Below are 25,197 nucleotides of genomic sequence, written 5' to 3'. Positions count from 1 at the left end.
ACATTTTAAAATGCCAAATTGTCTCCTGATGGCTATTGATCCCTCTCTGTAAAGTCAATGGATTCCTAGCATTTTCAGGATTTAACTCTTCCTCTTCTACCCTGAGCTCACCACTCTTAAAATTTTCCTGTACGTGTGACGTGTTGATATAGAGTGATATTTTAAAAAAATTCTCCATGCACTAATTGGCTCCTCTCTTTTCCTCTTAAAGGCTTTAACTCTTATTGGGCTATGACCTTATGGATATCCTCCACTACTTTATAAAAATGGCTAATACCTCTACATGAACCATGCTAGTGAGTGTTAGAAAGCTGTTCATTGCCCTCACTCAGTTTCCACATGCACCCACAGTATTAGCTGGAGTGGTGATTAGGAATCCTGTCTAATATTCACCTCCCAAACCTAAGGGCATTGAGGCAACCACATAAGTGATCAGTTAATTCAGCACAGTCCAGGAATTAAATGTTACAATTTCCTAGACTGTACAGTGCAGCTAATCACTGGACATGCTCACTGAGCCATTAATGGAGCCTGTGAACTTATTCATGCTAATAACATCCTTGGAATTACAGAAAATAATTTTGCTTCATTTGGCATTGTGCATTTCCCATGAACAACTGTCAGGGCAGAAGAAGAGGAGGTTAAATCCAGAAAACTGTGACATTTAATATTAAACCATGCATCGAAAGCTCATTTCAATAAATATATTCCTGTAAAGTCATGTCAGTTTATTTGTTCAAAATCCTAGAGTTTAAATGGGATTGACATTAAGCTGTGATGTTTTATTTTACAATGCAGACAAAACGGGTGATGAGAAAGACCTCTCTGATGATCCAGATAACATCCATGACATCGTGGTTAGTGTTGTATAGTTATTTGCCTATGAAACTTTGCTGCCAATAGCATTTACTTTGAAGAAACAGCGTCTGGATAAAACTCGGTAACATAATGGTCCATTTCAAAGTGACTGTGTTGCTTAATGCAGTTTTAATGGCAGTATGCATATAAAACCAATAGACATATCCTATTCAACAATGATTGCTTGGTTAGAATGAACTACCAAAAGCATACAGTTTATTAGCGGAGGTATCCATCTTGTAAATGGCAAGACTGCAAGATAGAACTTCAGAAAACTGCCTATATGCATAATTCTACCTTGGTTTGGGGTTGTGGTTAACTGAGTGAAACTTATTGTGATAGTAGGGTTGTGCCATTGTATTGGGACTATTACTGAGGTGGAACAGTGGATTGAACTATGGACTTGAAAAAGGGTAAAAGACAAATAAATTAAATTTCATGCTCTTTATGAAAGGAAAGAAAATATAGAAACATTACAATGGAGTTTTACCTCGGTTTTACCATAGTCAGAGTCCTGATGGTTGATAGGATTTTGTCACTAAATTGAGAAGTTGCAGTTATGAAGAACTTCAAGGAGGCTTCTATTCCACTAGAATTAAGAAGATGAATAAGTAATGGGACAGAGGAACAAAATTATCTTAGGTTGCGTTAAATAGTTATAATCAATTAAATTGGTGAGATTAAAGACAACATTCTAGCAGTGGATGGAATTCGGAAATTTTGTTAAAAAATCTTGAAATCTTTTCAAAAGGAAGCAAATAATTAGTAGAAAGAGAATGAACTGCAATTATTGTGGAGAAATTTGCAGACCTAATGATCCAGATGGCCTGTTTCTGTATTGCAACATTCTATGACTGCTTTTAAGCAAACAGAGACAGCAGAAGGGAGAAACACATTGTTTTACTTAGTAATTTACATTAGTTTACTTTTTATCTAGAAATTTATAAATGCATTTAATTTTATGTTGCAGTCTCGACTATTGAAGAACGAAATGCCATATTTTCTCTGGACAAATGGGGTTGATGGGCAGAACCTGCAGAAAGATCAGATTTTCAACCATTTTTTGGGGGCTGGTTCCTTCACCACAAAGGTAGGCTGTGCTTCATCGGACTGGCTCTTTCTTCACAAGGTGTACTCTTCAATATGTGGCAACTGATGTTCTATACCATGTAAAAGTCCATTACATAGCAGACTCCTTCATCACAAATGCAGGATCTCAGTTACATTGCTAAATCCTTCACCAAAACTGTCTACTAAAATGAAGGCTTCCAAGGTAAGTCTCCCCTTTATATTATTTCTCACTACTTTATCATTAAAGTATGATCTCTCCTCTAACGCAAGTCAGTTTCAAATAGTATTGCAGCTTGTTGTTTCATCAATAAAGGTAGGATCTGCTGAAGAGTCACATCAATGCAACAGCATTTATGACAGTAATTTAAACATATACAAGAATTAGTTCATGATACTGCCATGGAGAACTCACTGGTTGGAGGGGAGAGGAAGATAGCTCCTCTATTCACTCAAGAGAAATAGAAACTATACTTGAATATCATAGAGTCATAGAGTTCTACAGCACAGAAACAGGTCCTGTGGCCCAACTTGTCCATGCCAACCGCTATGCTTATCTACACTTATCCCAGTTGCCTGCAATAGACCCGTATCCTTTCCTATCCAAATACCTGTCCAGATGCCTTTTAAACACTTCTGCATCTCAAAACTGCCAGGAAATAACCAGCTTCAACAAAGTCAAAGTCTGACCACGTACACCAGACATTCAACGATATTACTGTCTCTGAGTCCGTCATCATTAATGTGATGGGACCCGAAACTCAACTGGACCAACCATATAAGTACAGCAGCTACAAGGCAGGTCAAAAGTATGTATCATGCAATGAGTGATTAACCTCCTGACACCACAAAACTTTTTGACCATCTACAAGGCACAAGTCAGGAGTGGAATTGGAATTGGTTTATTATTGTCACAGGTACCGAGGTACAGTGAAAAACTTGTCTTGCATACAGATCAATTCATTACACACTGCATTGAGGTGGTACAAGGTAAAACAGTAGCCGAATGCAGAATAATGTGTTACAGTTACAGAGCAAGAGCAGTGCAGGTAGACAATAAGGTGCAAGGTCATAATGAGGTAGATTGTGAGGTCAAGAGTCCATCTTATCATATTAGGGAACCATTCAATAGTCTTATAACAGCAAGGTAGAAGCTGTCCTTGAGCGTGTTGGTACGAGCTTTCAAGCTTTTGTATCTTCTGCCCGATGGGAGAGAGGAGAAGAGAGAATGTCCGAGGTGGGTGGGGTCTTTGATTATGTTGGCTGCTTTACTGAGGCAGTGAGAAGTTTAGACAGAGTCCATGGAGGGAGGCTGGTTTCCATGATGTGCTGAGTTGTGTCCACAACTCTCTGCAGTTTCCTGCGGTCACAGGCAGAGCAGTTGCCATACCAAGCTGTGGTGCATCCAGATAAGATGTTTTCTATGATGTATCAATAAAAATTGGTGAGTATCAAAGGGGACATGCTAAATTTCTTTAGCCTCCTGAGGAAGTAGAGGCACTGGTGAGCTTTCTTGCCTGTGGCATCTATGTAGTTGGATCAGGACAGGCTATTGGTGATGTTCACCCCTAGGAACTTGAAGCTCTTAGCCCTCTTGACCTCAGCACCGTTGATGTAGACAGGTGCATATACACCACCCTCCTTCCTGAAGTCAATGACCAGCTCTTTTGTTTTGCTGACATTGAGGGAAAGGTTGTTGTCATGACACCATGTCACTAAGCTCTCTATCTCCTTCCTGTATTCTGACTCATCATTATTTAAGATACGGCCCATGACAGTGGTATCATCTGTGTGGTGGCCTTGCCAGTGAAGCTCAGATCCAAAAAAGTGAATGAATAAGCAAACAACAGAGGCAATTCTGTAACACATTACTTTCAGTGTTCTACAATGGAATTTTATCAAACACCAGATGAATAAATGCGATCATGTGCCTTGTGCACCAGTAACACTGTTGGAGATCTTTGTCCTGTGTCCTCTGCTTGTGTGTAATGCCTTTCACAGAACCCTGAGTTCCCGTTGAATTTGCTTCCACCATCCCTTCAGGCTGCATGTCCCAGATCACAACTCACTGTGTAAACAAATGTCTTCTTTGCCCACTATTCTCTCATCATGTTTTTCTCAGTCCTTTCATGAGGCATGTGGTCAGTGTTTGAACATTAAACCACCTTGAATTCCTCTCCGTGGCTGGAAAGTGTGGAATTTTGGGCAAACGATGCATCCACTACTTCTATTGCTGACTCTTTCAAAACCCTAGGCTGAAGTCCTGGGGATCTTTTGCTTTTCAGTTCCATTAATTTCTCCTGTACTAATTTTTTAAGCAGTGCTAATTTGTTTACCTCCCTCATTCATTCCAGACTCGCTGCTACTTTTGGGAGTTTCTCTATGTTTCCTTCCATGAAGACAAACACAAAATATTTGTTTAATTTCTGCCATTTCAATTTCCCCAATATCATTTGTCCTTTTGGTTAATCGTTTCCTTTTTACATTTCTATAGCAACTCTTATAGTCTGTTCTTATGTTTCTCTCTAGCCTATATTTGTATTCTACTTTCTCTTTCCTCATTGGTGTAATTCTTCTGATGTTGGCAATTGTTTGTGTATTGCCTTAGATTTAATGTAGTTTCACAATCCACCAAATCCAACTCACATTTCATTCTTTCATAGTTTCCTTTATTCACATTTGAGGCAGTAGTTTCAAATTGAACTAAGTCACTTACAATTTTGATATAAAATCCTCTATCATACTTCGATCACTGTAATCTAAAGGGCCCTTCACTAGCAGATCAACAGATAATCCTTTATTCAATCCTAGACCTAAAACGGCCTTTACTCTCATTGGTCCCTCAACATATTGATCTAGAACACCATCTCTTATACATTTCATGAATTCATCCTTCACACTATTACTGCTTCTTTGATTTGCATTTTCTATATGCAGATTAAAGTCCCCCATTATTATTACATGCACATCTGATTTCCTTATTCATACCATGCTACTGTATAGGAACCAATTTACATCCATATCTTCAAACAATTCATTTCAGTTTTGGTAACATCATTCTTCCTCTCAGTAACTATCTTTTGGCTATTACCTCTGAGACTTGTATGTATTATAGATTTCTGAGTCCTGAACACACAGTCATGTTTGATTGCTTCATCACTCTTTCTGTAACATATTTTGCTTTTTACAGCACAGGATTGCCTGACCTGTGCCTAACCCTTAAACTGGAGGAACACACACAAAATGCTGGAGGAACTCAGCAGGTCAGGCAGCACCTATGGAGAGAAAGGAACAGTCGACGTTTCAGGCCGAGACCCTTCATCAGGACCGGAAAGAAAAAGGCCAGAATAAAAGGGTGGGGGATGGAGAGGAACACAAAACATCGGCCATTCATTTCCCTCCGTAGATGCTGCCTGACCTGCTGAGTTTCTTCAGCGTTTTGTATGTGTTGCTCCAGATTTCCAGCATCTGCAGTCTCTCTTGTGTCTCCTAAACTGAAGGTGCAAGGTGGCTGTTTTCTAAGGCTCCTCCTCAAATCAGCCTAGCATGGTTAAACTTGCCAGTAGCAAAAGCCCTTGCCAGCTCAGATCCTGAGGATTATATGATCAAGAATGTTATCCCACCACAGCTGGCATAGACACCAGGGGATGGACAGAGATGTGCAGAACAAATTAATGGTGGTGTTAGGTATATGACTGATGCTAGGAACAGGTCAGGTGCACTAAACTGTACACATGTGTCCAGTCCAATTTTGTAATTGGCATGATTTTACCTTGAAGTGATCTTTAATGCAATTCATTCCACTTAAAATCAAATCTTATGTGGTGATTGTTAAATAAGATGCTGTGCAATGCATTTTCTAGGTTTTATTTCCTTCCAAATCCAATTTTGCATTTCTTTTAGTAATTTCTGCTTAGGGTTTTGCTTCTGTGTAACTGAAGTCTAGTGGGTACAGAAGGAGCTCATAATGATAAGCCCTGGCTTTTTTGCTAAATTGTTTTGTTATCCTATGAATAATTCTCTGGGGAATGTCCTTAAGCTAGTTTGCAACACTATTTCCCGGTAGATTGAAGCAAACTATTCTATGCAAGTAGCCTATTACCTTAATTTGTAGTCTTTGGAGGGAACTAAAAAATATCCTGGAACACAGAAATGGAGATACTTAGCTTAAAATGGTATAAATGTTTTTGACATTTATAGGCACACAAAATTTAAAACAAAACACAGATAATGCTCAGGAATAAGTTACCACACTACACATTTGTTATTAGAACTGATTTCTGCTGTAAATTTGCATTAGTACCCAACCTGGTTACATAAAACATAGAATCAGATGCATTCCCTGAGGGAGTTTTAGTTCACTGGAGTCTAATCAGGATGGACACTTACTTCAGATTTCAGCCACTAGAGGACAGGAGTGAGATTTCCCTAAACATCAAAGCATCATGTGACCAAGTAGAATGAGTGACATTGAAGTAGAACTTGAAGAAATCTTTGCACTCTCTATTTTCATACCTGGCATAAAAGAAGATAACTGTGGTGAGTGGAGGCCTGTTACCTCAACCCCATCACATAATTGCAGGATCTCCAACCACTTTCAAAGCTAATTCATCTTAAGATCAGAAGTGGGGATGTTCAATGAAGGTTGTACAATGCGCACTTCTGTTTGTGACTCCTTAGTTAGTGAAGCAGTTCTGCCCACAGTCAGACCTAATCTGAGTCTATTCAATTTGCATTATGGTTGTACTTCTTAAATCTTACTGTGAACATCTACAGCTTTGGAGAGTGTACACTAATCACATTGTCTCTAGCTGTTTGTACATATTGATTAGATTCTTTGTAAAGAAAAAATAATTACATCATCCCAAACAGTATAGCTGTATTGTAGATTATGTGTTCTATTTCTTTCCAGGCTGGACTTTGTGTAAATCTCAGGAACTTTCAATGGTTTAATGGGGTGAATCCAGACAGTTTTTTCCCAAGATGTTACAGAATTGCAGTGGAAGACGAAAAGCAGTCATTCATTGGTATGTTACTTAGTCAATTGTCTCCAATGCAGAATATTTCAAAATTATCACCGTAATTAACTTTATTTTTAAGGAACACAAAAGTCTAATAGATTTGATGAAGTCATCCTTTTAGTTAGATGAACTTCAAATGACTGTTCATGTCATTATCGTTAAAATAATATGGGAATGGATACATTTTTTATTCAATGATGAACCAGTTTTGAGGGCTATGTAGTCTTCTCCTTTTCCATGTTGTTCTATCCCTTTCCCGCAACACATGGAATTTCTGCCATGAATTTCATGAACTTCATGAACACATGAATTTCACCCATGACTGTGTGGATAAGCACAGCTCAAATGCCATCAATAAATTTGCTGATGACACTACTGTTGCTGGTAGAATCTTGGATGGTGACAAAGAGGCATACAGGAGTGAGATGGATCAGCTGGTTGAGTGGTGTCACAACAACAACCTCGCACTCAATGCCAACAAGACCAAGGAACTGATTGTGGACTTCAGGAAGGGTAAGTCGGGAGAACACACACCAGTCCTCATTGAGGGGTCAGCAGTGGAAAGGATGAGCAGCTTTAAGTTCCTAGGCGTCAACATCTCAGAGGATCTATACTAGGCCTAACACATTGATGCAATCAAGAAGAAGGCTCCACTTTGTTAGAAGTTTGAGGAGATTTGGTATGTCACCAAAGACTCTTACAAATTTCTATATGTGTATGGTGGAGAGCATTCTGACTGGTTGCAACACCACCTGGTATGAAGGGGTTCCAATGTACAGGATCACAGGAGACTGCAGAGGGTTGTAGACTCAGCCAGCTCCATCACGGGCACAACCCCCTCTGCCATAGAGGACATCTTCAAGAGGTGGTGCCTCAAGAAGGTGGCATCCATCACCAATGACCCTCACCATCCGGGACATATCCTCTCCTCATTACTACCATTGGGGAGGAGGTACAGAAACCTGAGGACCCACACTCAATGATTCAGAAACAGCTTCCTCCTCTCTGCCATCGGATTTCTGAGTGATCCATGAACCCATGAACACTACCTCATTATTCCTTTTCTGTTGCACTATTTATTTATTTTTGTAATTTATAGTAATTTCATGTCTTTGCACTGTACTTCTGCTGCAAAACAACAAATTTCATGTCATATAAGTCAGTGATAATAAACCTGATTCTGATCCTAATTCTGCCTGATTAGATTTATACTTGCATCTTCATTGATAATTATCAGTAATTTGTCCTTAAATTTATTACTTTCTAAATGAAAAAATTTCTTTACTAAAATGGACAATTTGCCTGGATCAATTTTATCAATTGCTTTTATCATCTTGAAAACTATTATGAGGATTAGCAGGAAAGTATGCTTCTGATACTAATATCTTAAAAAAATAAGGGTAACAGTCTACAATCTTAAGCTTTAATATGAAGCAAATGGCTTTAGGCTGAGAATAGTTTATTTGTACGTCATCAGTTCCCCTAGAAAACTTCAATCAGGTTATCCACTGGTTTCCTGAAATCCAGGGAATACAAGCCTTATTTTTTTATAGCGTTCCTTCATGGTTTTACAGTTGGAGTATAGGAATTATTCTGGTAACTCTTTGTTGTGTGCTCCTCCAAAGTCAATATTTTCTTTCTGAGATGTGACACCCAGCACTCCAGGTGTGGCTTGACCAGGGGTTTGTATTTTTGTAGCTATATATATATATATATATATATATATATATATATATATATATATATATATAGCAAGTCTCACTTCACTTAAGAACTATAACAATTATAAGCAATAGAAGCAGAGTAGGCCATTCCATCCTTTTTCCTTCCTCCATCAATGGCTCATCTTTTACCACTGCACCACTTTCCTGCATATATCCCTCGTTTCCTTTATTATTAATAGTATATATTAATAATACATTATTAATACAGTAGTTTCTCTTGACAAAAAAGGTTTAGCACAATTGCTATGCATTACCTCACAACATAATAACTAACAAAGAAAGCAACATTCACTCTCCAGAAAATATCCAAGAAAAATCTGACACTAATCTCAGCACAAAATCTCATCCAGGTTACAGTCTTCTCACACTTTCACTCATAATCTGGATTACTTTTTATTCTTGCAAATCGGAACCATTCTGGTCTTTTCAGAAGCAACATAAAACATCTTCAAGTATCTGATCAGAATCCTGAGGTCTACTTGCAAATGGCCCTCAGTGCAATACCTTCTGTTTTCTAATAACCACATACATTGATGACAATTAGGGTGTAAGCAACAACTTTTCCAACAGCTGTAGAACAGGCAGCCTTGCTCGTAATTTTTCAAATGCTTGACCAGTATGACTCATTAACAAGAAATAAAAGACAAATAAGACATTTACAACCTCAGGAACTCACAAAGCACTTTACAATCAATGAAGTATTTTTAAAAGAGTTGTCATTGTCAAGCTTAAAAAGCACAACAGCCAGTTTGTGTATCGTGAACTGCCACATCGTGGGATAATATGCTGATGATCAGAAATTCAGTTTTACTTGTGTTTTTTTTCCATATTCTGTAAATCTTCAAATACATAATACAGAAAAGTGAAATGTGGCCATTCACTGTACTAGGTATATCATTCCATTTGCTTACAAGATTTATGTTATATCAGCATGATTCCTATTTTTCTTTTGCAGACATTCAATGAGCAATATCCAGGAGGTATTTATATAGGTTCAAGCCCTGAATACTCAGTGGTGGGAATACATTAAACTGTGGCTTTTCCCCATACAGACTTTGTACTAAGTTTCAGTGTGTCTCTTAGCATGTAGTTCTGGACCTTGGGATATGCCAGTCTGCAACATTTCATTGCAAATAGCTCCTTGTCCTGGAAGACCAGCAAATTTTGGCCAGATGAAAGCACATCTTTCACTGATTTGATAACACAACAGCAGTACTTAGAGGTCAAGTTTTAAAGGTTGCCAGGATACAGTGGATGACCTCTTGTACTTCTATAGTGGATGACCTCTTGTACTTCTTTGAAATTTTGCAGTAGGATCATTTCTGTCCACCTCAAAAGTCAGAGTTGGTTTAACACCTCCTCCAGGGGATTGCACCCCTGACAGTCCTTTCATACAGTACTAGAATATCAGCCTAGATTTTGTGTTAAATTCTTTAGATTGGAACATGAGCCACAATTTTCTGATTCAGACCTCTCAATTACACCTTAAGATAATGCTTTTTGTACACAGAAAACTCTCAATTGTGCGTTACGGAGGTTTACTGAAGGTACAGTGTGATGTAAGGTGAAGTTTGTCCCTTTTTAATTGTTCTCTATTTACATTGATTACTTTAATCTTTGTCCTTCATTTTCTTCAGAGGATTTCAGACTGACTGCAGCCCGAAGTATTCTGAAGTGGGTTGTGGAACTGAAGAAGACAAATGATGGTTTGCAAAAGGACCAAGAAAACAGAGAGATGACATCAAAGTCTTCTATGAAAGAAGGTAGAAGAGAAAGGATCCCACAAGATTTAGTGCAACTAAATATTGTGGGGAAGGGCACATTTATCTTCGTGATGAATGTGGAACAGGAGTAAAATTCCAAAGTTCACTGTGCTATAAGGCAAAGAAAGCAGAGAGCCCTGGATTTATGACAGTACAAAATTACAGAACAAGGTTCTTTTATGAACCAAAATACCAAAGTACAATTTTTAAACACATAGTTTCAGAGTGGCAAAACACTAAAATTGTTAGGCAAAATAGAAAGGCCTTCTTCAGTTCCCTCCTCTCTTATATTTGCCACAGTGTTATCCACAATGGTTCTGAGTGAATGGCCTCAATCCATTTTCTCTGGGCTGACTCCAGAGCACAAAGACGACACATAATTTGGCATAAATTGTGAACCCTCACAGAGGTTGTGAAGGATGTTAAGTCACAGAATCACAAGAAGTCATGGCATGGAAGGAGGTCATTCGGTCCATCCAGGATATGCCAGCTCCGTGGGCATAATCCAGTTAGTCTCAGTCCTCTACCCTCTTGTCAAAGCCATGCCAATTCTTTTTTCTTTCAAGTACTTATACAACCCCTGTTTGAATGCCATGGTTGAATCTGTCTTCAATAATCTTCCAGGCTGTAGTTTGCAAATTCTAACCACTTAATGTGCAAGTAGGATTCTTAATGTCATTCTTTTGTTCTTTTGCCAATCGCCTTTATTCTGTGTTGCCTACTTCTGTCACTGGGAACATTTTCTCTCCATCTATTCTATTTAGCTTCTTTGTGATTTTAAATATACTTTTTAGATCCTCTCTCTATTGAAGGAAAGCAACAGCATCACCATTCCACCTACGTAACTATCCTCATCTCTGGGATCATTTAATTAATTTGCTTCTGCACCCTCTCTAAGGCTTTCATATCTTTCACAAAATGTGTTCCCCAGAATTAGCATAAGACTCCATTAGTAACAGATCCAAGACTCCTTGTGCTTGTACTCCAAGCCTCTATTTATAAAGCCCAGAATTCCATAAGATATCTTTACCACTTTCTCAACCTGCCCTGCCACCTTCAGTAATTTATGCACATACACCCCCAAATCTTTACATTTCTGTTTTCCTTTTAGAACTGTGTTTTCTAAATTATATTGTCTCTCCGTGTATTATTTTCTGTCCCAATGCCATCAGTATCTCCGAGTCTTTCGTGCACCTTTGTTCTCCTTCCCAATGAGACATCCTTTGGCCCATCTCCCTGCCAAATTAACTTTTCCCTTCCCTTTCGTGCATCAGTGAACACATCCTTGAGGACACTGATCCGAGCTTAGTTGAGGTCCAACCTGTCTGTCTTTTACAGGTCCCACCTTCTCCTGAATTGGCTCCAGTGATTCAGGAATCTAAGATGCTCCCTTCTGCACCATCCCTCCAGTAATACATTCATTCACACCATCCTATTTCTGCACTTGTGACACCAGGATTAATCTGGAGTTTAAAACCTTTGAAGTCCTTTTTAAACCCTTTCCTAACTCCTTGAAATATGTCTGCATGATTTCATTCATTTATCTATGCTTATGATGCCAGTGTACCAAAACTAATAGCTTACTCTCTTGACCCTTCACAGGATTCTCCATACTGTCTCTGTGATGTACTTTATCCTGGTACCAGGGATCCAACACATCATGTAAGACTCACAATGACAGTTGTAGAAACGCCCATTTTCCCCCATTACAACGTAATCCTGTATGACCACTGCATTTCTATGCTTTGCTCCTTTCCTCTGTGCAGGCCTTGGCTCACAGTGCAATGTTCTATATTGCACTATTACAGAGAGTCATCGCCTCCACTGTCTTTTACACTGAGTGTAAGTTTGTGAGTGGCAACAACCTTGAAAGTTTCAGATGGCCTCATCTCTTATCTCTCTCTTACTATCCTGAACTCCCTCCTGCTGTGTGGTGACCACCTCCTGGAACATACAATCCAAGGAATTTTCAGCTTCCCTGAAACTCTTCAATGACTTCTGTAGCTCCTAAAGCTGGGATATCATAAACTTAAGCTCAATTAATTAGAGGTGCTTCCAACACACATGGTCTTCCAACATATTGAAGTTCTCTCATGGTGCCGGAATTGCAGACAGTAAGTTGCAGGTGTCTGAGAAACCTTGTATTTCTCCTCCATTTTCTTTTTAGGTATGCTCATTATTAATTTGTTACCCTGAATGAAATATCTCTTTGGTAGTTAAAGCTTTATTTTAATTAGTGATTAAATAATTGTTATTTTCTAATTAATTTTATCCTTTTTTAAAAAAATCAAGCAGTACCCCTCCACCTTCTTCACCAAATTTTCCTGATCACCATATTCCCATACCATACTTTATACTTATTAATAATTATACACTGTAGAGAATTGCACTCTTTGATAAACAACTAAAAGATTCTCCATAACAAAAGGAGCTGCTATGCTGAGACTGGGCCTCAGACATTTTTGAAGGGACGGTATACAGTTTTGCTTTGACTCTGACCTGCACGATTTCTAACATAGGAGTGCTTGATTCTGACATGGAGTCATAAAAATGTTACAATACTCCTTTTCCTGGCACTGATGAGGACACCCTGTCAAATTGTATTAAGAATGTTGGACCAGTTGGAGTATTTAGAGCAAAATAATCAAGCTATGACACAGCACATACCACTGTTAAATTCTCTTAATTTTGTGCACATTATCTTGACCTTTCATTTTTACCTCTATTTTCTAACTGCCAAAGGCTACAAGTAGCAGTAAGGGGCTAAAGAATCTCAAATGAAGGAGAGATTATCCTTATATTTAGATTTGCACCAAGATTTGAATTAGATTAGATAAGGAATGAATATTCCAAAAATATAATTTATGGGCTGTTTGGGAAGTATATCTCACATATGTATATCTTTTTAAAACTGTCTTTTGATCATCCAGAAATAAATGGGTACTCACATTGGGACACTTCATTTTGTTTAACAGTTGGAGCAATCTATGTTAGATTTACACAAATTGTAACTGAGTTCTCTCCCAGTGTTATGATGAAGTCAATAATATCCATTGAGGATTAAATTAGGTCTGGTGATGAGCATGAAAGAAAATACAGTTGTTAAAAGCTCGATGTTTACTATGACTTGAGATACTTAAATATTGTTTGAAATTCATTGAAGAAAATGTTGTTATAACCCTAAAACTCCAATTGTTCATGGTTTGTATTGATCATTCCTGTTATATATACAGTAGACAGAACACTGGTGAGCAGCCACAGACTGCCTACTGGAAGTTTTCTTTTCAAGATGTTAGGAAAGCAGAGGATTGGGTTCAGCAGTGGTATCTGTAACAGAGTAATAACTTCACAATGTTAACTGTATAGAATGGTTACTTTAATAAATTATTTATTACATGGCTTAGTGCCTGTAAATCTATTTTCCAACATGAACAAAAAGGAATTAGGAAATTGGAAGTAAAAATGGGAAAGAAAACAACACTCCTTTTAAACAAATTTAATTCTCAAACTAGTGGCCAATATCACACACAAGGATGTTTTAACTTTCTATTCTCAGCTTTTCAAAGACACCCTCATAAAAAAGGTGGAGTTGTTTCTGTTACGCTTATTGAGACAGCACTCCGTGCCTGTGAAGAGTATTTAAACACCATGGATCACAAGGATATTGATGTGAGTCTGGACACACCACCAGCAGTAACAGAAAAACGCTGGGAAGAGACTATCCAGCAGTACTACAAGGTTATCCAGTAAGTACAATTGATTCAATTAGTAGTGTCATTGTGCTGGAAACATTCAGTAACATGCCAGATAAATTAATTTATTAATGTTGATACAATTGTTGGGTTATTTCACACTAATTTTGGAAATTTATGATGGGCTTTGAACATGTTGGCAACAAATAATTACAATATTCTAATCTTGTCATAATAATGTAGACATTGAACTACAGTGCACCACATCATTGCTACTAACCCTGATTGAATAATTTATCCCATCGCTTTTTTGATTCAAATATGACATCCCCATTGTGCTATGGAGCAATTTATGCAAGCATGAAACACCAAGTTGCCAATCCCATTCTAACAGATTTGATTTAATGGCTCAGAATAAAATCGCAACCGTCCAGCATTCCTGCTGAGTAGATGATTTCATCCAAGCCTAGCAATCCAAGATACAACCTTACTTCTGTTACACTGGGCTTTAGTCCAAGCAAAGAATCCTAATATGCTTTTCCTATCATCCCTGTTATCATGGAGTAAGTTACACTTACAAACTGATAATGCATCGTTTTAGTTCCTGTATTTAGTACTCAGGAATTACAACGTAAGTTGAGAAAGTCTCAAACTATGTTAAAATGCTTGTTAGGGTGAAGGAAATCTGGGATTTTGAAAAGATATTTGATAGGCACTTCACACAAAATGCTGGAGGAACTCAGTAGGTCAGGCAGCATCTATGGAGGGAAATAAACAGTCAACATTTCAGGTCAAGACCCTTCACCAGTCCTGATGAAGGGTCTTGACCCAAAACATCGACTGTTTATTTCCCTCCATAGATGCTGCCTGACTTGCTGAGTTCCTCCATCATTTTGTGCGTGTTGCTCCAGACTCCATTATCTGCAGAATCTCCTGTGTCTCCGTTTTGATAGGCACTTGAAAGAGAATAATTTGCAGAGTATAGGGAAAAAGAGGTGATTGGGGCTATGGGTACTGCCACAGCCAGCATAGACTGAATGGACCAAGTGGTCTCCTTCAACAGTGTAACAATTCTATAATTCTAACATGATTAGTTGTTGAAATAATGTGCCTTGTACTTACTTCACTGATTTTTTAAATTATTATGTTAGAAAAACAAAAAAAAATTGAGGGTAATTTTAACCCTTGAAGATGGGTGAACTTAGGTAAAGTGGGATTTTTTTGTTTAAAAATTAAATTTTAAGTCTGGGGCCCAACTGCTTCAAACCCACTGGTTTCTGGTGATTGGTGGATTTTCCAGATCAGTCCACTCTTGAGTCAGGTCCTCCTTTTAAATATTTAATTGAGGCTGTGTGCTTTTTTTCTCCCTCTGATCCAACTTTAATACAGGCTGCCAGATTTCTTAGCCCTCAGAAACCCAGCAACTGAATCGGAGCCCTCTTAGCACTGTTTGTGGGCTAACGGTAGCAGCAATGTTTCCCCTGTACCACAGAAGCCTCTTAACCTCTCAAGAAATCATACAATCAATGGTCAGATGACCATTTGAGAAAGAAGGGGAGGGCTGGGAGAGCTGAAATTTTTGCAGCATGTTTAGGGCCTAGGAAATCTGTGAGATGGTGTAGATATGTCATTGATGAATTTAATACATAAAAGATTTAAATAAGTGTATTGTGACATTAACTGCACTTTATTAATATGTAATATAAAATAAACTCTAACAAACAGTTCTCTCAGGTTAACCAAGCAATAATTCCAAATACATACCATTTATTTTAAGGAAAAGAAGGATTTTTCCAAAAGTTTGTGCACTTTAAGTCGTCAAAACATTCAATTAATAGAGCATCACATTCCATCCTGCATATAAAATTCACAGAATCAGAGAATGGTTACAGTATGTAAGAGGCTATTTGGCCCATCAAGTCTATACTGGTTCGATATAAGTGCAATCTAGTTTGTTCCACTTTCCCACCTTCTCCCTATAGCTCTAAATATTCTTTACTTTCAGATACTTATCCAGCACCCTTCTGAATGGTACAATTGAATCTGAATCCATCACCACCTCTAGCAGTGCATTTCCAGATCCTTACCACTCTCTGGGTTAAAAAAAATCTTCATCTTTGATTTGATTAACTTCTAAAATAAATAACTTGTAGTTGCTTTAAGGATGTGTACAGTTTTAAAACCTTCTAATGTTATAGTCCACTTTATCATGGTAAAGTCTACCTGAATTGGTTTGTGATAGTTGTACTTTTGTATTGTATTGTAATATGTCTTTGTCTTAGTGAGGGAGCAACAATTCAAAATTGGAATATTTATGCTGAGTTGTGTGAAAATATGCTGCAGCAGCTACAGAAGGTGAACGCACAGCTGAAGATCGAAGGAATGTGTAATATCTGGATAGTGAAGCCTGGAGCCCAATCTCGTGGCAGAGGTATGGGAACTAAGTCAGTGACTTGGAGACCTTGAAACAAAGCAACATAATCTAGTATGCTGTGCTTTCTATTAGAACTTTGAAAACCATAAAACAAGTTATTTTAAAAATTAATCACTTCAATGTTATTAATGTACTTCAAACATAAATTCCTGAAGGAAGTGGATGATGGTCTCATCTGCAATGCAGGCACTTCCAAGGTAGCGTGTAATGGTACTGAGACTCAAGCAGTGTATGAAGCATGTGATATGGAGGGTCCTTCTCACCACCAACCAAGAAAGGTCTTGGTGCTCATTTAAAAGTTCTGGTAGAGGGACATTCTGTCAAATGACTTTGGCAGTCTGTTCATGGATCCATCTGACAGGATCCACCATCTTCTTTTCCTGCAGGTGCTCAAGGGCATTCTGTGCAGGTGACTGCCTGATTAACTGCACCAACTTTTCTATGAGGGACAGGTGCTATAGCACAGTCCAACTGAAGTGATCATTTTGTTAAGAAGAATGAGTTTGGCAATATAAACTAAATGGTACAATGTTAAGGGAGTGCAGGAACAGTAAGACCATGCATGTACATAATCAAAACATTGATGGTGGCAGGAAGGCTGTTTAAGCAAAGATATACTTAGCTCTATATGTAAAGGCTTTGTGCAAAAGCATCTGAGCACTGGTTAATTTGGGTGAGTTTTGGGTGAGATAGGAAGGCTGATTCAAGGTTAGGAAACCCTTGAGAACAAATTCCTCTTGAGTCTAGTGAACCTAGTCGCAGGAAGTGGTTAACCCTGCTTCTTAGCAGATAGATAGCACCACCCACAAACAGTCATGGGGTAGAAGGGCCTTAGGAAAGAGATATGAAGTACCTGAGGAAGGAGGTAGGAATTTTTTGAGAGGGGGGAGTTTGGAAGGATTGGAGGGCAGTGTCTGATTGGGAGAGATGGGGTTGGCAGGTAAATTGGACTTGATGAGTAAATAGAAAGGTACTTACTTCCACGGGTCCTCGCTTCCTTTTAACTGATAAGAATCCTGAAGCCTGGGAAACACAGCCGTCTATGGTTAGATTGAAAACAATGATTAAGTCTGATGCCCACAGCTTTATTATAATATTTAAATGACCAGCCAACCATTCACAAATGGGTAGGTTGGCCTCCTCCAATCCACATCCATTAAGGCTGAGATTTGCTTATAGTTTAATATGCCACTACACTCAGACTTAGAGATCAAAATGCACCCATCGATTGTATTCAATTTGGACACCACACTTCACTAATAACAAGAAGTCCTTAACAAAAGTGCAGAAGAGGTTTTACTACTATGGCTTAAGAAACTGGAGAATCTTGGCATTAAATTTACGAAACCAGAGATTAAGAGAAAAAATAAGAAGTGCTCAACTGAATGTTTTGATGGTGTAAATAAAAATAAATTGTTTCCTATTAATCAGAAGGCACAAAGTTAAGATGTCTGGGAAATGAACCAGAGGTAACGTGAGAAAGTTTATTTACTTTTAATTCAATTTATTTGGATCTGGAATGCATTGCCTGAAAGGGTGGTAAAAGCAGATTCAACAAAAATAAACAAACAGACAAACAAATAAATAAATAAACAGGGGATTAAATAATTATCTGAAAGGAAGAAATGTACAGGGCTACAGGTGAAGAACAGGGGAGTGGGATTAATTGAATGGCTCTACAATGTATCCAGCATCGGCACAATGGCTCAAATGGCCCCTGTGCTGTATTACTGATATTATTAATGTCTTTCAGTGTGTTCTTCAAATCTGTGTTACTGGGGTCTCCTCAGTGTATCACTGTACCTGAGTCTCTGCATCTTACTATGATACCAAAGGGTTATGAATTGTGGTAATGACAGATGGAATGACAGATCATCGTCTGTCTGTCTCTGCAGGAATCACTTGCATGAACCGATTGGAGCAGATCATGAAGCTAGTTTACGGCCACCCAACTCTCATCACAGATGGCAAATGGGTAGTGCAGAAGTACATTGAGCATCCACTACTTATTTATGGGACGAAATTTGACATGCGCCAATGGTTCCTAGTAACAGACTGGAACCCAGTGACTATCTGGTTCTATAAGGACTGTTATCTGCGCTTCTCAACCCAAGCATTCTCCTTGGAGAATCTAGACGCGTATGTATCAGTTCTACTGTCGCATGCATTTGAATGATAAACTACCCAAAGAATATCATATGAACTGCAAGAATTAATAAATTATCAAATGCTAGAGTAGGCATGTTGATCCATTAGCCAAACTGGATATAAGGAATGAATAATTTTTCTCTTTCTTCCAAGGACAAATAATCATTAGATGGAAACATAAAAATTGACAACACAAAAGGAAACCATTTGGCCCATCACATCTATTTTGGCCAAAATGGATTTGAGGTTAATCTGATGTCCCAGATTTTTGATCCATAGTGTCAGAGATGATGGCATTTCATGTGGTCATTGGATCCATTCTTGAAAATATTGAGAAACCTACAAACCAGACAGATTTAACAGTACAATTATTTGGCAATGCCATTACATAGTTTCTTTCTGCATCATATCCCTAAAATTATGTCTTGGCATTAAGAGGCAGTTAAATTTGATTGTGAGGCTTTGCCTCTTCTTTCCTGACCCAGTTTAATTGACAGCAGTTTTAAATTGAGATGTAGCAGCTATCTGGTCCGACTTGCTGGGATACACCGTAAATAAGCAGATTGGGTTCATTGATGTCAAAGGTTAATTGGGTTCATTGATGTCAAAGGTTAAAATACCAGATTGGACCCAGAGTAAGATAAGTTTTTCAAAAAAATTCCTGGCTTCCTTGTGGCCTAAGAAAAACAAAAGGGCACCTCTGTGAGTATCAGAAGGAAAATTAAGGTTTTCTCTGCCCTGGGATTACCCAATCTGGCATCAATCTTGTGCCAGGGTCTGCCCCCCTGGAACCTCCCAGTTATCACCTCTTGTCACCTGATTTTAATGGTCATGTAGCTGATTTCTTGTGACATCCCAACCATTTTGATTGAGAAGTGGACAGATGGTATATTACTGAGATGTGGTGTTACTCCCCTCAGTAGGCACACCACGTACTTTGTCACATGCCACACTAGGACTTCAAATCAAGTCCTACACACTGGGAAGAGGGAGCCCAATTTTCAACATGTGGTCTCAGACGTGCAACAATGAGACCTGTGGTGCAGCTTCTGCTTCTTATTTATGCACTTTGAAGAGGCTTTGTAAATGACTTTCATATCTGCGGCAAAATATTTGGTCAGGTCCACAGTTCTGTAAATTGAAATCCTTCTCTTGGATTCTGCAGTGAAAAATTTGCGACAAGTACTAATCTGTAACCTATGCTATGATTTAATGACCTGCTACAGAGAAATTACATTTTGTTGCATGTCAATGTAATGAGTGCAAAATGGATTGTGCTGTTCAGGCTGCCACACTGTGTTGGATTTTATTCATCTCTTCAATTTAGCTTCAGATTGATAAGTTAAGATATCTTTATTAGTCACATGTACATTGAAACACAGAGTGAAATGCAAATTTTGCATAGAGTGTTCTGGGGGCAGCCCGCAAGTGTCGCCGTGCTTCCGGCGCCAAAATAGCATGCCCACAACTTCCTAACCCGTACATCTTTGGAACGTGGGAGGAAACCAGAGCACCCAGAGGAAACCCACGCAGACAGCAGTGGGAATTGAACCCAGTTTGCTGAAGTGGTCAGTTCAGCAACTCCTGTCTAAAAATTGCATATAGTCTTAAGCAAACACACTCAACAAACAGGGGTCCCAACCTATTTAAGGTAAATATATTAATATTATCAAAGGTCATATGATAACGTGTGCTCTAGCTAACAGCACACAAACCTTAAAAATAACTCCAATCCATCTCATAACAACTAACATATTTCTCTTTGCATCCTTTAGATCAATTCACTTGTGTAATAACTCAATCCAAAAATATTATGTGGCATCCTCCAGTCGCCACCCATTAGTTCCTAAAGATAACATGTGGTCCAGTAACCAGTTCAAGGAATATTTGAATAAAAGTGGCTTTACTAACACCTGGGAGGATATAATCTCCCCTGGCATGAAGAAGGCAATTATAAATACCATGCAGATTATGCAGGACCTTGTGAAACCTCGCAAGAACAGTTTTGAATTGTACGGAGCTGATTTCCTGTTAGGGGAGGACTTCAAACCATGGCTGATTGAAATTAATTGTAGCCCCACCATGTCAGCCTCAACACCAGTGACAGCGACATTGTGCAGCAATGTTCAAGAGGACACTATTAAAGTTGTTATCGATCGGAAGTTTGAGAAGACATGTGACACGGGCCAATTTGAGCTTTTGTATAAACAGGTAATGTAAAACATGCAGCAAGCAAGGAAGGAAATGATCGAGAAGCAAAAAACCGCAAATGCTGGAAATCTGGAATAAAAAACAAGAAATGCTGGAAATACCAAGCAGGTCAGACAGCATCAGCGGAGAGAGAAGCAGAGTCACGTTTCAGGAAAAGTTCTGATGAAAGGTCATCGACTTGAAACTTTGACTCTATTTTTCTCCTTACGTAGATACTTCCTGACATGCCGAACATTTCCAGCATTTTCTGTTTTTATTAGGGAAGAAAGTAAACTGATCTGTGGCCATAAAAGAGGCAATTTTCTTAACATTATTAAAAAGAGAGATTTTGTCACATTATTTCATTACATTGCCTTATTATTGGATGGCTCACCTAAATGTTATAATGGAATGAAGTTTGAATCATAGAATGTTAAAGTGCCAGAGGAGGCTGATCTATTCATCAGGCTTGGACTATCTCTTCAGCAGCACATGCATTTGATTCCCTCCCCTGCTCTTTCTCCATAACCCTGTTATTATTTTTCCTTCAATTATTTATCCATTTCATTTTCAGCTGATACTATTGAATCTGCTTCTGCTACTATTTAGAGCACTGCATTCTGGATGATCACTATGATAAGGGAAAAGTTTCCTCTTGTTTCTTTTGGTTCCTTCACCAATTACCTTAAATCTCTGTCCTCTATTTACTGCTCCTACTGCCTCTGAAATCTGTTTTCATTAATGAACTACTGAACATTCATGATTTTGGACAACTCCATAACATTTTATATTATCCTTCTCTGTTCCTACATTCCCACATTCCTGGTACTATTTCAGTAAATATTTCCATCCTCTCCAAGGCCTTGACTTGGTGGTAAAGTACGGTATCCTGAATTCAATGTAATATTGCAGCTGATGCTTAATTAGTATTTTATAAAGACTTAGCATGACTTCCTTCTTTTTCTATTTTGTCCCTTCTTTGATAAAGCCAAGGATCCCATATGCTATTTTTAGCTGCCTTTTTAACTTTATCTCCCACCTTTAAGGTTATACGTACAAACATCCAAGTTTCTGTATTGCACCCCCTTTAACATTGGTTTACTTCATATTGTATCTCCTCATTCTTCCTGTCAAAATATATGTTTAACTTCTCTGCATTAATAATTGCCTATCCATGTCATTATTCCATGCCTTCTTACCATCACCGTTTATTGCACTTCTGAGCTTTGTATCATCTGCCAGGTGGGAGAAAGGTGCTTGGACATGGGTGCAGAGGGGCAATCCTATATTTCCTGGCACTCTTGCCCAAATAGTCAGACTTCTCATGAACATGCAACTCAATTATGGTGTGTTTTGTTCTCTAAGACCTGCTGACTTTGTGTTGCTAGTAGGAGTGATGACCTTTGTTGGCCTCTTGGTAAAGCAGTCCAGACTGCTAGTTGTTTCCTTTTCAGACAGACTGTAAATCATACATTCCAACAGGGGTATATTTCATAGAGACTAGTCTATGACAGTGTTAAGGTTACGTGCACTGAGGAAGGGAAATGCTTCCCTTTACTATAAAGTGTGCACTAATCTAAACATTTCAGAACTGAATTGACCAAGCATTCATGGAGGTGGATGTTTAAAAAAGTCTTTGTTACTCAAGTCTTTTTGATGTCCCTGTTCATAATAATTGGATCTGGGAACAAGATGTGATATTTTACAAACATATAGAGGATGCATTCTCTGCCGAATTCGTCTGATAGGAAGGGATGTAATCTGTGAATTTAGAGTTGTGGACCAAATGAAGCTTATGGAAAATGATAGGCAAGAAAAGGCCTTGTGGTTCACTGAGCCAGCCCTTCAAATTCCCTGAAGTATTGCTCCAAACTCACCTTGCTCTATCAGCCTAACTAATACCCCAGGAGAGAAAAAGTAGATATACTGTATAAACTAAGGTCTTTTTTCTAATCAGTAAAATTCTGTTTGACCACTTTAAGTGATTAAAGCTGAGCCCATATGACAACATTGGTCATGATTTATATCATATTGTATTCCACTTACCTTTTGTACGACCACAGCCCCAGCAAGGAATTGGTTCAGCTATCTTTTGAAGATTTATATTATATACAGTAAGGGTAGTATTTTTCTTTAAAATCTAAAGATCCCAATGTTTGGCCCAATGGCATATTCATTTAAATAATTTTCATTAAATATGATACTGGTTGTACAGTTTTGCCATATTTTGTTCACTAATTTGATTTAATCTCTTTTTTATTCAGAATACAACAAACATTCCTCTGTACCTAGGAATAAATCTGCTGGTGGAAGGATCAGGCATCAAGAAACCACCCATGTTCACTCAGAGGAGCAATAGCTCTGGGATGCACAACATCTCACAGGTCTCCCAAAATGTGCAAAAACCTATTGCTGCCAAAGTTCACTACCGCCAAAATTCCCTGAACTGTGATGGAGACCAATCAGCCAACACTGAAAATACCAAAAATAAAGACGCTTCAAAATTGATCAATCCAAGCAAACCAAAATATTCCTTAATTGATAGAAAACATGAATTTGCAAACCATCCTATCGCTCCTAACAATTTCTTGAATGCAAAGAGTTCTTTTATTCTTTTTAATTCTGGCAATGGAAAAAATCCTTTAATTCCCAATCATTACAACATAGGAAAAGTTCCATTGAAACTCACTCATTCCTGCAATGTAAGAGACCCTTTAACCCCCAATAATTCCAACAGTGCAAACCATTGCATAATTCCCCAAAATTCCAACAATGCTAAGCATTTAACTCCCAAGAATTCCAGCATTACAAAACATACATCAAGCTTTGTTAATTCCAACACTGCAGAGGATACATTAAATTCTGCTGATTCCAGCAATACAACAGATGCAATAAATGTTACCAATTCCATTATCACAAAGGATGAATTGAATTCCAAAAATCCCAGCACTGCAAACAGTCCTCTGAATCCCAATAATTACAGAATTACAGAAAAAACATCAAATTCCACTGATCCCACCAATACAAACAGTCAGTTACAAACCAATAAACCTAGGATTACAAACAATTCTCCATTTCCCATTCAAACCAGCAAAACCAAATATCCTCTCAATTCCAATAATTCTAGTGATGCAAATAATATAGCTCCCAAGCCCATCAATTCAAAGAATTCCATAATTTCTCAGGATTCCAACAATATCCTCCAAGATCACAGAGGTCCCAATCATAATAGCAAAGAAAAAACTCACAACATTTCCAAACACTACGGCAAGACAAAGAATTCACACGTTTCCAAGCATTTCCACAAAACAAGAAATTGTGTTACTCAGAATAAGATGGCAAGTGTTTTAAGCAATCACAGTGTTCTAGGCTCAAGTTCTGCAAAGGCTTGGGATGATCTGGAGGAAATAAGAAATAACATTGTCGACACAGCTCAGGATGGTGCAACCGAAAACATTTCCAAACTTGCCTCTGGTGACAAACTGGAACAGCAATATGAAATTCCAAAGCTCAGTAAGGCAGGAGGAAACAGAGGGACTGGAAAACAGCATTTGCCAACAAAGACCAAGTTCTCACAAGTGAGCACATCTGTGAAAGACCTCCTCTTGCCTGGTCAACAGTTACTCAGAGACCCCTTCCGGGTAAAATTGAAATACTTAAGCTTAGATCTGTTGAACCTTAAAGATATGCAACACTCAAGAGCTTCAACTACTGCAGATGCAAACAAAATCAGAGCTAGCCACGAAAAGTCTATTCCATTGCGTTACTCATACAATACATCACGGTTGCAATCAACAGACACTAATGTTCCACAGCTTCATATTACTGGTTTGCAGCCTCAGTTTAAAGCTTCAAGTGACATCAGCAACAAGTACATAGAAACCCAACAGAATGCAACCATCAATCTAATGAACAGGCATCTGCTAACAAGCTATTTTCCACTCTTTCAGTAACAATTTCTGTGCTGGTTGATCCTGTCCAGTTGTTTCAGCACAAGCACTGGACTCCTTCAATGATCTGAGTATTTGCTGGCAGATCCTCTCCAGCTCTTCCAGTAACTCAAGGCCCATTCCAGTAGATCCTTTGCACTGCTTCCATTAAAGGAGATCTTTACTGATGGGTCCTTTCCAAATCATTCACTAGAACAAGGGCAATGCATTCTGAAGTTCTCTCAGGAAATGATTCTCACTGGAAAATCATTTTTTTTATATAAAAGAGCTTTTACCTTATTGAAAATTGATATTATTAGTAGTTGTTTTTGAAAAACAATTTGTTTCTTTTGAAAAATAGTTTTATAAC

At 38.3% G+C, this 25,197-nt stretch overlaps 1 protein-coding gene across 1 annotated transcript in view; it reads left to right on the top strand.

Annotated features, from left to right (window-relative positions):
* The window catches only part of LOC127571316 (tubulin tyrosine ligase 3-like), a 33,308-nt gene extending 8,389 nt beyond the window's left edge, over positions 1-24,919 (top strand). Inside the window, exons 6-15 of the mRNA XM_052017589.1 lie at positions 799-857; positions 1,829-1,948; positions 6,839-6,953; positions 10,309-10,434; positions 13,991-14,180; positions 16,409-16,557; positions 18,456-18,699; positions 20,484-20,919; positions 23,163-23,415; positions 24,849-24,919. Coding sequence (XP_051873549.1) covers positions 799-857; positions 1,829-1,948; positions 6,839-6,953; positions 10,309-10,434; positions 13,991-14,180; positions 16,409-16,557; positions 18,456-18,699; positions 20,484-20,919; positions 23,163-23,415; positions 24,849-24,919 — 1,763 coding nt within the window. The remainder of the gene's footprint in view (positions 1-798; positions 858-1,828; positions 1,949-6,838; positions 6,954-10,308; positions 10,435-13,990; positions 14,181-16,408; positions 16,558-18,455; positions 18,700-20,483; positions 20,920-23,162; positions 23,416-24,848) is intronic.
* Positions 24,920-25,197: the final 278 nt, after the last annotated feature.

The sequence above is a fragment of the Pristis pectinata genome, chromosome 6 (assembly GCF_009764475.1).
Source record: "Pristis pectinata isolate sPriPec2 chromosome 6, sPriPec2.1.pri, whole genome shotgun sequence".
NCBI lineage: Eukaryota > Metazoa > Chordata > Chondrichthyes > Rhinopristiformes > Pristidae > Pristis > Pristis pectinata.
This window is presented reverse-complemented; position numbering and strand designations above follow the sequence as displayed.